Source organism: Mya arenaria, chromosome 17 (assembly GCF_026914265.1).
Source record: "Mya arenaria isolate MELC-2E11 chromosome 17, ASM2691426v1".
NCBI classification, from domain to species: Eukaryota; Metazoa; Mollusca; class Bivalvia; order Myida; family Myidae; genus Mya; species Mya arenaria.
The window spans coordinates 42,837,775-42,854,954 of NC_069138.1; the positions used below are offsets into that span (position 1 = coordinate 42,837,775).

General features: G+C 36.9%; 1 protein-coding gene and 1 pseudogene across 1 annotated transcript; one reads left to right on the plus strand and one right to left on the minus strand.

Moving 5' to 3' along the window:
• The window catches only part of LOC128224933 (uncharacterized), a 30,842-nt pseudogene extending 30,234 nt beyond the window's left edge, over positions 1-608 (minus strand).
• A 12,579-nt stretch (positions 609-13,187) lies between these two features.
• On the plus strand, positions 13,188-15,131 carry LOC128223508 (zinc finger protein 862-like). Its single transcript, XM_052932787.1, has 4 exons — positions 13,188-13,616; positions 13,747-14,001; positions 14,204-14,539; positions 14,730-15,131. The coding sequence occupies exons 1-4, from the start codon at positions 13,188-13,190 to the stop codon at positions 15,129-15,131; spliced, it is 1,422 nt and encodes a 473-aa protein (XP_052788747.1).
• The last annotated feature ends 2,049 nt before the right edge of the window (positions 15,132-17,180 follow it).

The window sequence follows — 17,180 nt, forward strand, 5'->3', positions numbered from 1 at the left end:
AAACAGATGGCCAGTTAGCAGTGCCGTAGCTACACTGAGGCACACCGAGGCAGCTGCCTCGGTGTTTTTCGGGGCAAATAGAAATTAGCTTGAAAAATAACTCTTTTCGACTTACTTCATTTGCTTCAATGTACAAAAAACATTGACCAAAGATACCCCAGAATGCAGGAAATCGCTTTTTGCAAAAAAAATCAGGGGTGGGGGGATGGCCCCGGACCCTGGACCGTTCTCGGTGTTTTTTTTTAAGTCTGGCTACAGCACTGGTTAGGTTTAATTGACTCAGCTGGTGGATATTTTGTATGTTTAAGTTTATGTCTGGAAGATGCCACATTAACCAAAGATGTTTCATACGAAATATAAACTTAATAAAACAAAAACTCTTCAAGATAATTGTATAAAAACTCGAAAAGTGTTCGGATTTGTGACTTTTAGCCAGTACAATTCAAGATGCAATTCATCCTCCATAAGTGCTGGTGTCAAGTAAGGGTCATACTGATGTATATTGTTCAAGATTTAAACTCAGGTGAATAAATGATATGAAACGCTACGTACCTGTTCATAAAATGTGAACAAACAACCCATGATTCTAGTCTCTGGCTGGCTTGGGGCTTGTTTTGCTAAGTGATGATCTACTTGGTTGAAGTGAAAAACCGGTTTTGATGAAGATGCGCTGCACAGATCATCTGTATTACTATATAGTACATACATTTCTACATAAGTTTTGGGAAATACTATAAAATGGATTCAAATGTGTTTTTTTTATCTTCATAAAATCTAAAGGCCCTATGGTATGCTGATTATTTACTTTTTTTAATTGGGTTATCAAACAGGTACAATGCATAAGATCTTGAAAGATTGAGTGGTTTAATTGCTGTGATATTTCCGATGATATAGCATTTATATAGTTTAAAGGCACGTTTAATTACTTCAATGACTGAAGATTATAGTATTGTAAATTAGAACTGATATTTTAGATATGTCGAGAACAGCACATGGTAATTTATCTCATTTCGCATAGAGATCTTTCCCCCGGATTTGCCTTCATATGAGGTTACTTCACCAAGAACTTGTCTGTTTCTTGCAGTTGAAAATGCACTTAACATCAAGTATTATAAGATGCCTTGGCCTTATTAGACAGGTTGGATTGTAAATGGTATCATGAGTACTGTACTGGCCCGTATGCATCTTTTAAGTATTTGGAATGTTTTACTTATTGCTTTTGCATTTTTAATAGATTGAAAACGGGATAGAGGGCCCTATCATAACAAAAGTCAGAATTACGTCTTCTAAAACATTCTGTAAATGGTAGTATATGATTCGGTTTTAATTAAAATCAGCTCTCTGTATTAAAACCGTTTTGCTTCATGCCTAGAGTACTCTGTAACCTTCAATCGATTTGGTTTAATGAATTGAAATGGGTCAATCGAATGCATATCCAGGAAGTCGAAGAAGGAATCCTAGTTTTAATTTCTTTTATTTTAAAAGCGATTGTGCGTTTGGTTGAAACATACGGATACTAAAAACACACATCTGACGCAGTTTAGCATTAAAACTGCGTTAGATTGCACACAAGTGAAGCCGATGTTATACGCGAAATCAGGTTACAACTTACATTGTTTATTTTTGTTCGGTCGGTGGAATTACCGAAATCCCGAAAATCCCCGTAAATACCGAAAATCCCCGTAAATACCGAAAATCCCTTCCATTCTCTGAGGTATATAGCGTTTTCTTTAATACGCCCGGATTTACTACTTTATTGTGTTCGAATGTTGTATGCCGTAATTGTTGGAGGTTGAAGAGGGGTGGGGAAGCCTGGGGAGGGTGGGGGTGGGGGTCGTGGTGACTAAAACCCGGGACCCCCTTTCATTTTCAAAAGTTCGTACAAAAGAAGAGTATGCGAGGAGGTTCTTACGCCGTCCTTCAAAACTGCATTGTGTTTTAGTGGGTTGTATGCTGTATATCTTGGTGGTTGGAGAGGGGTGGGGGAGTCGGAATAGTTGGGGTGGGGCAGGGAGTGATTAAACCCCGGGAACCCCATTCATATTTCTAAGTACATACACAAGAGTATGCAGTATGGTTTAAAACTGTATTGTGTTTAAGTGGGTTGTATGTCGTGGTTGAGGTTGGTTGGAGAGTGGTGGGGGAGTCGGAGGAGGGGGTGGTGGCTACGAAGAAGTCTCAAATACTACTTTCACATATCTCATTTCAAATTGTAGAGGTAAGGGAGGGTAGGGTCGTACCTTACCGTATACAAAAAAGTATGCGAGGGTGTGTACGCCGATATTTAATACTTCATTTTGGTCGTCCTGCCAAAGTTGTTGGTGGGTGGAGTGGGGTGTGGAAGTCGGATGAGGGGGATGGCTAAATCCCGGGAAGTCCTTTTAATTTCATATATGTTAATGTTTTAACGACTAGTTCAATATCACATTTTATTGTGTTTGATTGCTATTCGTATTTTAAGTATATCGTATATTGAATGTTTTAAAGGTGTATTATTTGTTATTGATATTTCCTGTAATAAGTTATCCGTTTATTTCGTTGTAAAGCGCCTTTGAACGTGTGGTTAAAAATGGTGCTGTATAAGTTAATCGATAAATAATAATTGTGTATTGTGAACAAGTTGTGTGTCGAGAAAGGTGAATAATTGGTATCAAGCGGGAGTTGATTATATTCAAAGTCAAAGTCAAACACGGTTTATTCTCTCATACCATAAACATGGCAAATGAGGTCATATACAAAACATATATACATGGCGGCAGATATAATGTAAATTTCTAACTACAATTCATATGATACCCAATACGAGTATCGGGCGGTCATTCACATGAAGCCAGAAAACATTATAGTCAAATCACAATGAATAAGGTTGTATCAATAGTAGAAATATTACCTTTGAATCACTTGTACATAAGAAAAAGAATATCTAACAATTGTGTGCCTAATTTATACAATTGTTCTTATGTGTATCATAACGATTTGTATGTGTCTCAACTGTTATGTGGAATCGCTTGGTATGTTTCATTGCACAATCTCGCGAAGAAAGAAATGCAAATTGTACAATTTCACATAAATACCATCACTGTACCTAAATAAGAATCATCAACATATTTTAACATTTGTCATGACAATGATAGGAAAGTGTATTTAATGAATAAAGGCTTAATATTAGATTTAATATCATAAAGCATACTATTTAAATTCATACATAAAATATTCGTCTCAATATCGATATGGACATGTCATTGTGAGATATTGGTCAATGTCTGATACCTATCAGTAATGACACCCCGCTGTGACAGATTCTTATCGTGCGGTCAGTACTTGGAACCATGCTGTCACTGATGACTATAATACGATGTGTATTGAACCCCAATGGCGGTCAGGTTCAAAACGGGATGCTCCTGTGAACCAGAAATTAAATCTTGTATTTACACAAAGGAGTATTTGAAGATTAACTTTAAATATTGACTTATATTTATAATAGTTTTGTTCATCTTCACCTGATGTGAATATTTTTTTGAATGTATTTATGATTCTATTTCATATTATGTATAACCTATGTCATACCATGTGTTTGTTTATTTATTATTCATTTGTGGTTAAGAAGATGATGTACGTTGTACAAGTCTTAATAAAATATCTGTTCTGTTCTATTTACATGAAGGTAACAAGTAAGAGTACGCGGTGTATGAGAGAAACATCTGAAGTCGGAATATTTATTTCTTAATGCAATGCAGTTCAAGAGTACATTGCACGTCAGCGTTTCTATATATATATATATATATATATATATATATATATATATATATATATATATATATATATATATATGTATGTTTTATCAATTATATTCGTATTGTTCTTGGTATAATAATAGTACAATATAGATTTAGTGAATACATTTTAGGAAAAGCGTTGTAAGCATTTGCTTTTAAAAAGAAAGGCGAGGAATATTTGGGGAATAGTTGAAAGCGAATATGGATTTTAAAATTGGCTAATTAAAGTCGGAACACCTTGAGAACGTGATATGTTAAATTTCACGTGTTTGGTAAAAAGGTGTGAATTCGCAGTACCTAATGAAAGCGCTTGTTGATATATCAAAGTTAGAACCGTGTAATGAGTGTTTGTAGCAGAATTAACACATTGGCATGGCTTGAGCACAATCGTCAGATTGTCAGTATATATAAAGGTGTGTTCAAATATATTGCATGTATGTTGTGTTCACTCTTGTTAATGTCCAAGGCAAATAACACAAGTCAAGGCCCCTCACGCAATGTCGCTGATCAAACAATTCACCTTGAAAACATGGTTGCTCAAAATCATCCATTTGTTCGTTCGGTCATTCATAGCTCCAATAAGAGTCCCTCAATCATACTGTACACTGACGACCAAATGCAGGATTTAAGGAACTTTTGTTGTTCTGGCCAGACTGTCCTTTGCATTGACAAGACATTCAATTTGTGCGACATGCACGTTACTGTTACTTGTTTTAAGCAGTTGTCAGTGGCACGAACTTCATCCAATGAGCATCCAATCTTCCTTGGCCCTATGTTCATTCATGATAACAGCGACTTTGCATGCTATTGCGACTTTCTTAACCACATCAACGTCAAATTGGACTGTAACCTCGATAGGCTGTTAATAGGTTCAGAAGATGAGCGTTCGTTGGTCAACATGACATGTTACAGGCATATTTTCCTCGCGTTTCGCTTTCGAGTCTTTGAGGTACGCATGAAGTAACAACTGTACTTAAAAAATGAAAAAAGGGTGCTTATGTTTTCAGCGATGTAACGGAAAAAACCTATGATGATATTTTCTCCGATTTGACCACGGACAAGGAATTAGGCCGAGGCACATTGAATACGTACTCAAGTGGAACCACACATGTAAACATTGTCACGTGGAACATTGGTGGACTAAAGAAATATAATGATAAAATTAGTGTAAAGCGGTTTTTAAGTTCATTTGATATCCTTTGTTTATGTGAAACATGGAGCATGAAAACAGGCGAATTCGATAGTTTTTTAGATTCATATTTTCATTTTGATAGTGTTAGATGTATGATAGGTAATGCTAAACGTAATAGCGGGGGAATAAGTGTATTTATTAAGCATTCTCTGTATACATTGAACATATTCAAACGCTTATTTAAGCATTTTGAAGATTGTGTTGTTTTACATGTCAACTTATCGTCATTATATCAATGTAATGATATTATTATGTATTTCGCATATGTTTCGCCAGAGGGTTCCACATATTACGATAGGAAAACTGATAAAAATGGCATATTACAGTTGTTTGAGCATTTCGAAATTATTAGACACGATTATGCAGATACTTTATTATTATTGTCAGGTGACTTTAATTCTTGTACTAAAGACTTCTTAGATTTTATACCCAATGATAATCTTAACTATGTATTTTGCGATGTAGAATATGAGGGGAGTTATTTTGAAATGCCACGAAACAATAAGGATATGATTCGGGGGAATAATTTTGGAAAAACACTAGTTAATTTTTGCTGCATTTTTGACGTTCATATTCTAAATGGTAGATTCCCGAGCGATTTAAATGGAGAATTTACATGTTTTTCAAATGATGGTGTCAGTACAGTCGATTATATGATAGCTTCCTCGGACCTTTTTCAATATATTACAGATTTTAAAGTGTTAAATGCAGATGATTCTGATCATTTTCCAATCTCATGTGTGTTAAACCTGAACTCCAAGGAATTATCGCAAACTACGGTTATGACTGATAGCATAAATGCGACTAATGATAGATACAAGTGGCAAAATAATTTGTGTGATACCTTTATAGAAAACATACGTAACTTACTGCATGCTCGTAATGCTCTTATTTTACATTCAATTGACGATGATATAAATCAATGCATAGAAGTACTGACAAAAATATACTATGATGCTGGAAATTGTATGAAAAGCAAAATTAAATATGTGTCAGACCAACCTCCATGGTGGGACGAAGAATGCTATCAACTTAAACAATTAAAAAACACTGTCCTACGTGCATTTCGTCATTCTAATAGTAGCAATGACCTTAAAATATATAAAGATAAGCGCAACGCGTTTAAAAACTGTTGCTGTGTGAAGCAATACGATTATCAATGTAAGAATAGATTTAAATTAGTAAACAGTGTAAACCTAACATCATTTTGGAAGCAATTGAAACTTGGTACAAAGAAATCGAAAGCTGTGTCTAGTATTGCTGCCAATGACTGGCACGATTATTTCAGAAGCCTTCTCTATGATGAAAATGCAGTATTGGTTGATCCGAATAGTGAAAATATTCATGATTTTATAGACGAAAGTGCTAGCACACTTAATGATCCTTTTACTTTATCGGAGGTAGAATCATCTATTTCCAAACTAGTAAATAAATAAAAGTTGTGGGTTAGATGGAATTCCGTCTGAATTTTATAAATATACATGTTCTGATATAGGACCTTTTTTCTTGTTATTATTCAATAAGATTTTGTCAACAGGAGTGTTTCCACAATCTTGGGGACAAAGTATAATATGCCCTGTTCATAAATCTGGGTCAAATACTGTACCAGGAAACTACCGTGGTATATCAATTACAAATACCATGTATAAGATATTTTCTGGTGTTGTAAATAAAAGACTTTATAATTGGGCTGAGCAAAATAATAAGATTGATGAATGTCAAGCTGGGTTTCGTCGAAATTATTCCACGATTGATAATATATTTTGTTTACAAGCTATGGTTCAGAAATACCTTTCAAAAAAAAGAGGACGCTTTTACTGTTTATATGTTGACTTCCGTAAAGCTTTTGATAAAATTAACCACGTAAAACTATTTCAATCACTTCAAAATTTAGGTGTATATGGTAATTTTTTAAGAGTCTTGAAATCTATGTACTTTAACCTTAATTCATGTGTGAGAACAAATGGTGGGGTAACTAATTCGTTTCCCTGTAAAATCGGTACGAGGCAAGGAGATAAATCAAGTTCGACAATCTTTATCCTCTTTGTAAATGAGTTATCTGCTCTTTTAAGAGAGAAGTGTGGGTCTGGCATTTTCATCACCAACGATATACCAGATATAATATGTTTAATGTTCGCAGATGACATTGCAAATTGCGCCGAAACAACATTAAAACTACAGCAGCAGCTCATTACGATAGATGAATTTTGTCTTAATTCCGGTATGGAGGTGAACCTTGAGAAAACAGAAATTATTGTATTTAGAAATGGTGGACCTCTAAGGAGCTATGAAAAATGGCAGTTTTGTGAACTTAACGTTAAAACTACTTCAGTTTATAAGTATATATGGGACTTCTTTTTACCCCACAATTGTCTTGGACATCAGCTAAAGAAAAGTTGTCGGCTCAGGCACAAAAATCTATATTTGCAATTAAACATTATCAAAAGCCCTTCGGTTATTTCCCAACCAAAGAACTTTTTAAGATATTTGATACCATGATTAACCCTATTTTATGTTATGGTTCTCAAATTTGGGGATATGAGTTTAGTCCAAGTATTGAGTCTGTACATAATGACTTTTGCAGGAAGCACCTTTGGGTAAATAAGACTACGAACACCTGCATGGTTCTTGAAGAATGTGGTAGATTACCATTGTGTACATCATATTTTTCTAATTGTATGAGATATTTTTGTAAATTACTAAGAATGACCAATACTAGATATCCGAAACAATGCTATTTAATGCTTAAATCTCTTGATGAAGTTGGACGAACTTGCTGGGTAACAAATATTATAAACATGTTGTTTACATATGGATTTGGCTATATTTGGATAACTCAAGACGTTGGAAGTGTTAACGTTTTTTTTAACAATCTTTAAACAGAGAATTATTGATTGTTATAACCAAAACTGGTTTGAATCTGTAAATAATTCTGGTCGCTGTTCTCATTACAAAAACTTTAAAACACTGTTGAATGTTGAAAGATACCTATCAGTAGCTATACCATTTAAGCACAAGATAGCACTTTCAAAATTTCGATGTTCAAACCATAAATTGAGAATAGAAACTCGTAGGCATCAAAACATACCAAAAGATGATCGTATATGTACTTTTTGTTATGATAACGAACATTTATCTGTTTTAGATTGTGAATATCATGCATTATTTGTCTGTAGAAAGTATGACAATATAAGAAGACAATATTTGTTTAATTGGTACTCAGCTGGTATAGATTTAAATGACTTTTATAGCCTTATGAAAACAACTAATTATGAGACTCTAAGTAAGTTGTCTTTCTATGTATATCATCTTTTAGAAATTAAAAATTAAAAGGATATACTCATGTTTGGATATATGCTTAAATTCCTTTTCTTGACACAACTCGTATATTGTTTGTTTTATTATGTATGTCACGTATTTTGGGCCGGTGGCCTTTGATTACTTAATAAATTTCTTGACTTGACTTGACTTGTTTTCAGTTTATGTCCCCTTTAGGGAAAGCTGAGACATATGCATTGACGTGACATTGAACAGTACTGCCAACAATGTCACACCATTATACCTATCTTTCTAGCCATGGGTTCTTTGTATGCTTTGATTGATAATTGACAGTCATTATACAACTGTTTTGTCAACTCAGTTTTACATCTTGTACATATGTTTTATTTATTTTGTTTTATACACTGAATGTTCAGGCTATCATATGTGTATTTAACTTCTATTATTATACATGCTTTACATTTGCAACAACCCTTGCGCGTCAGTGCTACATTGCTGCTGAAGAGAGCCATTACATAGCTCTCTTACGTGGACTTAAAACATTGCATTTCTGTATGATTACTAACCCATTTAAATGCTGGTGTGCCTTTATGTGAATAGTTCTAAAACGGGATATTAAGGTTTATAGAAAAATGTTTGTGAGCTAGATAGGTCTATATAACAAACAAGGTACAGTTCACGAGTACTGTCATAGTGGCAAGACGGTTGTTAATTACCTTTAATTCGAACATATCACTTTACGGTCATTCCCGTGAATGTTTCGGCAACCTAACTGTTTTCGCAGAATAGGATGATTATTTCAAAATAAGTATCGATTTCTTTCGGGATTAATTGTTGAATATTTTTAACATTGCATAAGCAGTCCGTCTTAAAATAATACGAAATGAAAGTCCATAAGGGATGGAGGTTATTTTCAATTAGACCAATTTTTTATGATTTTTTGAAGATGCTGTTGCATTTCAATGTTCTCTGAAGCTGTAGTACGTAACAAATTAGGAATGTGTTGAAACTTCTTCAACTAAATGAGGGTAGGTTTTGGGTGGGGGTGGGGGATGGGCCATGACGAGAGCGCCTCCTCGTGGTGTGGCCTGGATATGGCACGGTGAATGAACAATCTGTTTTTCATCTAAATTAGAAAAATATATATATATAATACAAATCTTTGGTCCAATTCAAGTCCACATTCATCCTGCCATAACTGAACGCTCTCATATGGTCGAAAATTAGCAATATCTATGGGTAAATGGCCTGTCCTTATTATGTCATATGGCCCTCAGTGGTGTATTATATTAAATTTCTTTAATATCGTAAACACTGACGTGCAACGTACTCTTGAACTGCATTAGACTAAGAAATAAATATTCAAACTTCCGATGTTTCTTTCATACACCGCGTACTCTTACTTGTTACCTCCGTGTAAATACAAGATTTAATTTCTGGTTCACAGGAGCATTCCGTTTTGAACCAGAACGCCATTGATTGGGGTTCAATACACATCGTATTATAGTCATCAGTGACATCATGGTTCCAGGTACTGACCGCACGATAAGAATCTGTCACAGCGGGGTGTCATTACTGATAGATAACAGACATGGACCAATATCTTACAATGACATGTCCATATCGATATTGAGACGAGTATTGCATGTAAGTATTTAAACGGTATGCTTTACGATATAAAATATTAGATTATGCCTTTATTCATTAATAACACATTCCTATCATGACCAATGTTAATATGATGTTGATGATTCGTATTTAGGTGCAGTGATGGTATTTAAGTGAAATTGTACAATTTGCATTTCTTTCTTCGCGAGATTATGCAATGAAACATACCAAGCGATTCCACATAACAGTTGAGACACATACAATTCGTTATGATACACATAAGGACAATTGTATAATCAACTCCCGCTTGATACCAGTTATTCACCTTTCTCGACACACAACTTGTTCACAATACACAATTAATTATTATTTATCGATTAACTTATACAGCACCATTTCTATATACACGTTCAAAGGCGCTTTCAACAATATAAACTGATAACTAATTACAAGCAATATCAATACAAAAGCTATTAAACAATCAATGTACGACATATTAAAAATCAGAAAATCAATAAAAAAATATAATGTGATATCAATTGAATTACTAGTTTGAAGTTAAAACATTAAATATCAATATCTACGATAACAAAATAACTCCAGCCCATGTAAAGTACACAACTTCTGTGTATCTTTATTACCGTCTGCTGTCTTATCAGATCACACATTTAAGTGTCTTGCTGTGCGGTGTCATCCAATACAGTACAATTTTCATAAACGAAACTGAATGAATAAATCTTGTTATCATACTTCGTTGGTTTTGATTACGTTTAAGTCACCCCAACACCCCTCCACCGACTCCCCTTCTTCTCTCTACAACCAACTATGGCATACAAGCGATGACACCAATAATAAGTAATTACTCCCGGCGTACAAACCACCTCGCACACTCGATGTAAAATGAAAGGGGGGCCCGGGTTTTAGTCACCACGACCCCGACCCCCACCCTCCCCAGGCTTCCCCACCCCTCTCCAACCTCCAACAATTACGGCATACAACATTCGAACACAATAAAGTAGTAAATCCGGGCGTATTAAAGAAAACGCTATATACCTCAGAGAATGGAAGGGATTTTCGGTATTTACGGGGATTTTCGGGATTTCGGTAATTCCACCGACCCATTTTTGTTATTATTTTATACTTGAATTCTCTATGATCTATCTGTTTAATGTCAACTCCTCTTCCGAGTGTTACTGACATGAATTGACCAGTTAGCTACATAAAAATAATCACCACTGTGTGTATACAGTTATACTTCCCCCACATTATTTTCCCCCAGCAGCTGCTATACTGTGGAAATCTCCAACTGGTGCCTTCTCCAACTTCTGTAATCTCCAATTGGTGAATTTTATCAATAGAATTTGACTGGGGATATCTCCAATTGGAAATTTACCCAATTGGAGAGCCATATTTACAAAATCAAAATATTTGATTTTTTTAAAAATATTAATACTGTTTATTAATCTAATACATATAACATAAATAGAAATGTAATTTTCTGTTCCAAATTGTAATATTTGATTTTTTTCCAATTGCTGATTTTTCCCCCCGTTTCGGCTCATGTGGAAAATTCTCCAATTGGAGTTGCACCCTTCTTATATTTTATTCCAAAGCGAGTTGCCACGCTCACTTTTGTTATGTCAGGGTTTCCGCCAGACCTTTATGGCTTGTCGGGCCCGACGTGCCTTCCGCTGGCAAGGCTAATTACCGACACGCGTTAATTATGCCGACATGCTTTAATCCGCGCAGCGACAAGCCTTATCAAAACAATCATCAGTTTTGACAATACACAGTTTCGCTTCGATTGCAACGGTTGACTGACAGCCAGAAGGCGTGTCGGGAGTATTACGACATTTGTATCAGCCATTCAGGATCGACGACAGCATGAAGGCGTGTCGGTGAGGTTCAACAGTGCCAATTAACCAAACTCCTCCTATTTTTTTATCAAAATTGGAATGTGTGAAAAACACCACTGTCGTGATTGCGACCTTTATCCCTATAATCACCTATGATTGCAAAGTAAACAATAAGTGTTAATTGATTTCGGTACCATAAATTATGTGTCGTTTTATTTTGTTAATTGATCCCGAGTCCGTTTGTTAATTGTCTTTTTGTTTACCAATTATTAAATTGTAATTGAGAAGCATGGTCGAAGAAAAGATAATACCTATCAAAACATGTCATGTCATCTTGATTTTTTACTATGTTTATATGAAAAAAGAAATCATTCTGTATAAGAATTCCAACATGTCGAAACGTAAACCTTCCACGGCTTCTATTGAATCATTCTTCAAGCGCTCACGTACTGAGGTTAGTGAGCCTAGCTCACCGACTCCAGCTCCTGAACCGCCAATCTGTGTTTCAACACCGTCAAAACAGCGTACTTCTGGGTTCGACCCCAAGTGGAAGGAGACGTTTTCTTGGTTGCAGGAAAGCACGGACGGTGAGAACTACACATTAAATAAAATGACTTTGATACAGTTTTAAGCATTTTGAAAATAAAGTTTGAAGTAACATTACTGTTTGGTTGCGCTGTACCGAATTACAATAAAGCGCAATCGTTGTCCATAACAATTGACCATCTTGACTTGATCCATCGCATTATGCAATTAAGTCTTTTTCTGATTAAATAAATATTGCATAGACGTGAATAAAACTTATCCGTTTCATTTGATTATGATATGCTGTTAAAGTTTTAAAATGACAGTCTGGGAACTTAAATACGTGCTCCTCGTCGTAATCGAGCATGTGTCGTGTTTTTATTATCGGTATATTAACCACATTGTAAAAGTCCGCAAAACGAATCAATCCAGACATAAGATAGATTATTTTCAATCATTACTATGAACTGTGTTTTATTCATAACAGGTAGGGGCATGATCTGTTCCCTATGTATCCAGCATCAGCGCCGTCCCAAGAAGTGTCCGGCAGGCCGAGCGACTTGGGTCGACGTCCCTTGTACCACCGTCCGGCGACAAGCCTGCAAGACTCACCAGGACAGTGACTCACACAAGGAAGCTGTCGTATTTGAGTCCACGGCAGCGACGACAGGCGGGGGGTTTCATACGGGAGAGAGATGTCAACCGTGACGCAATGCGGAAGGCAATGACGTTACTTTACTGGCTGGTGAAGGAAGAGATCCCGCACCATACAAAGTTCGAGTCACTCGTGGACACCATCAAGGGAATGGGGGTGGACGTGCTGAACATGCTGACGCTCGGAGGCAACGCCAACTACACGAGCAACGACTTCGTGAACAAGACGGTGGTTCTGTTTGGAAACGTCATTTTCAGAGACATCGTGGCTGAGATCCAGCAGCCTTCTACTCCGTGATGATTGATGAAACGACTGACATTGCCACTCACAGCCAGCTATCCATCTACGTGCGATATCTTCATCAGGGCGCCAGTAAAACCGTGTTTTGCTCGCTAGTGAAAGTTCACAACGGGAAGTCCGACACCATCCGGGCTGCTGTCGTCCAGTTCCTGCGTGATGCCGAACTGCCGCTGAACAAGATGTGCGCGTTTGGCAGCGATGGCGCCGCAGCCATGCTTGGGAAGAAGAATGGCGTTGCTGCACAACTCCAAACCATGGTTCCCCACATCCTGGTGAACCACTGCGTTGCCCACCGTCTTGCGTTAGCCAGCTCACAGGCCGCCGAGAAAGTGCCATACCTCCTTAAGTGGAAGGCTATCGTGGAACAGCTTTTCCGGTTTTACCACGCTAGTGGCGTCAGAACAGCATCTCTATTAGAGATTCAGGTAAATATGCGCCAAATAACGAATGTACATTTCTTCAATTTAATTTTTAATGCAAACACTGGAATCGTTAAAAACTAGGTATTACCCCAAGGCATTCTGTGTTGTCCTATATGTTTTATTCTTTTCTCAGACTATCCTGGAAGAGCCGAAGGTGAAGGTCACAGAGGCAAAGGATGTCCGATGGTTGTCGCACAACAAGGCCGTGAAGGCGATCAGACGCTGTCTGCCGTCACTGCTTACCAGTCTGGAGCATGAGGCAAGAGAGCGATGCGACGCAGAGGCACAGGGGCTTGCGATTTTCATGCAGCAGTACAGATTCGTGGCAGCTCTGATGATGATGTCCGATGTGTTGCCCGTACTGGCGAACCTGTCCCTTGCGCTGCAGGTATGTAACATCAGCGCAATGAACAATGAAAACATCTGTTTTTATTAAAATGATAATTTATTCAAAATATATTTTACCTTGATGCAAAAGCTAGTATATAAACATGTTTTATCTTCAAATAAATGAGTAAAAATGCATTGATAGTTGAGCACCTGTAATATATATTCACTGTCATGGATGCACTTTTTGATTCACATTTCAGACGAAGGACGCTGTCTACAGCACGGTCGGAACTCTTGTGATGGGTGCCATCACTACGGTCCGGTCTATGAAGGAGCACCCAGAGCTTAACTTCAGAGAGCTTCCCGTTACAATAGGACAACTGTCAGGCCAGCCGTTTCGCTTCAAGAAACCTAGCGCGAACGACGTTTCCGATTTTAAGAGTAACGTCTTTGACAAGTTCATCGACGCCGTTGTCAACAATCTGGAGAGCAGATTTCCCCACATCCCCGTGCTGGAGGCATTCTCTATGTTTAACCCCACTACAGTACCGGAAGACCAGGCGGAGCGGAACGACCACTGCAAGGACGAACTACAGGTAATTAGAGGAATGGAAATCTACCAGAGTTGTAGTGTTAATTAATATAGTTAACGTATATCATTTTTACATTATTTTTCTTTAACACGTGAAAACAAACACCCTCTTCTTTAAGATGCGATTTTTTCACAAGAGTTGCACAAGTTTAGTTCAATAAAAAAATAACTCAAACATTATTTCTATTTTGCAGATGCTGGTTGAGCGGTTTACCGCAGTTCTCCCAGATGCCACCGAGGCCGCCTCCGAGTACAGCGTCCTCAAGAACACCATTCATCAAGACCTCGGGCTCCAGAAAACGTCGACAACCGTGCTAATGGAGAAGGTCGCCGGCCCGCTGAAGGAGGCGATGCCCAACCTTCGTCTGTTGGCAGCAGTGGGTCTACTGCTCCCAACATCGACCGCAGATTGCGAGCGCGGTTTCTCCACACTGAAACGGGTTAAGACGGCACAGCGAAACCGGCTGCAAAATGAAGCGCTAAACGCAGTGTTACGCGTTTCTATGGAAGGCCCTAGTGTAGCGGACTTCACGAAGACGGAGGCAGAGAAGATGGTGTCCGAGTGGGCGAGAGAGAAACGCCGCCTCCTAGTTTGATTGCCATGCTATGTTGTCGAATGTAATTGAGTCATGTGAAGCTATATTTTGTGTTGCTTATTATTAAACTTTGATTATTTTATCGTTCTTTTCATTTATTTAGAAAAATAAATAAATCTCACATTCCCATTAAGTTATTATTTAGCCGACCCGGCTTCAAAATTATTAGCTGTTGCAGCTTCATATACACCCACGAGCTGTCGCTTTGCTCCGAGCTTTTTTGTGTTTCAGCATGCAGACAGCGTGTTTTACACATTTTGCTGTGACGTCAACGGTGTCAATATAAATAATACCCACACTAAACGAAACATGAGTCGATCGATATCGTCGGTATTGTATTGTCGGAATACCTGAGAAATACCAATAATAAATGAAAAACAACAACACAATTACACCTTTTCGCAAATATTTTTCGGACTTGTTTTTGTAATTCTAAATCAAAGGAACATAGCTGTAAACTTGTTTAAAATGCACGAAATTGCACCATTTTGATTACGAAAATAAAAAAAATCGACGTCGGGAGGGGATACCCCTCCCACACCCTCCCCTCCCGACATGCCTTATGAAATTCCTGGCGGAAACCCTGAGTTATGTAATGGTTTATCGAGCATACATATTCAGCACATTTCTATCGCACTAAATAACACAATTAGTACTTCGTTGGTCAAGGTCTGAACCAGCACGGTAAGAGATCCTTTCATGGTTACTCATGATCTAGACCAGCACGTTACAAGACATCATACTATTTATGTTGGTTCTATTAAAGTTTAGACCATAACTTAACGATATATAATACTATTTCTGTCAATATTTATTGGTTGCGCATGCTTTAGTGTTGTACTGAACTACACATCATTCTTTTTATACCAATATCTTGTTAGTTTTTCATTATCTAGAACCATACGGTATGAGAAATCATACTATTTATGTCAATCTTTTGTTGGTTTCTTCAGGTCTTGACTAGAATGTAACGATACTTCATACTGATTATGGCAATATAATGTTGGTTTGGCATGGTCTAGACCAGTACGGTAATATAATCATACTTGTTATATCAATACTTTGCTTGTTTCTCATTGTTTTGACATGTACTGTACCAGACATTATACAGTTTATGTAAACTTTGGTTGGTTTCTTAAGGTCAAGACCAAATCGTAACAAAACATAATAATGTTTATTTCGACATACTCGTTTGCGCCCAGGCCAGGAATGGAACCCAGGTTCCTTAAGGTGAAACGCGAGTGCGCTATTCACTGCACTTACCGGATAACCAATTCGAAAATAGTCGGTACATCTCGAATTATTTAATAAAAGCGTCCATTACTAAGCGAAAGGGGCTCCCTAGCCACGGCAGAAATGTGTGCAACTGGTAAGTCATTATACTTATTATTTTCTCTCATTAATTTTTAAAAAAATGTTTCTTTGGTTTTATTTCAGATTTCGAAAGTAGTTCTAGCGAACTTATATCAACATTTTCAGTAATAATGTAACACATATAAAAACATGATTACGAATTGAACTGTTCATGGTATCTGCATGTAAAGTCTTGTGGTGTTGCGTGTCTGTTTAGCCATGATCTTTGCTCAAATATTAAGTTATGGCTGCTCAGTTGTTTTCATTGAATCATTTCAATTTCAGTAACATGTTTACATCTTTGACATTGACGTGTTCTGGAAAAAAATGGTTTCATTAAGAATTGCTGGTATAGAAAGTGTCATTTAAAACATTTTAGTTCACACTTTTGCGCTTGGTTGAATTCCAGTTAATGAATGGTACTTTAACTAATTATTTTGCAGAAGCAACGACGAAAACAATTAAATGACTTAGTGCATACATTCGTTTTTTGAATATAGCAAAACTCTCAGAGGCATGACCATAGCTTTAGTACTTTAAGATTATACCTTGATAAAATCAGTTTTGTCCGGAAAAGAAATGAAATTACGTGCATTATTTTCGTTAAACCATATACTTAGTGTCATTAACCTTACTAGCATAAATTTTAAAATGTACTTAACGGTCAGTTAAATTAATTTATGTTGCTTATAGTTA

Excerpts from the sequence above, each read along its gene's own strand:
- LOC128223508 (XM_052932787.1), top strand. The coding sequence starts at position 13,188 with ATGATTGATGAAACGACTGACATTGCCACTCACAGCCAGCTATCCATC. Across the intron at positions 14,002-14,203 it reads ACCTGTCCCTTGCGCTGCAG|ACGAAGGACGCTGTCTACAG; the intron begins GTATGTAACATC and ends TTCACATTTCAG. Across the intron at positions 14,540-14,729 it reads ACTGCAAGGACGAACTACAG|ATGCTGGTTGAGCGGTTTAC; the intron begins GTAATTAGAGGA and ends TCTATTTTGCAG.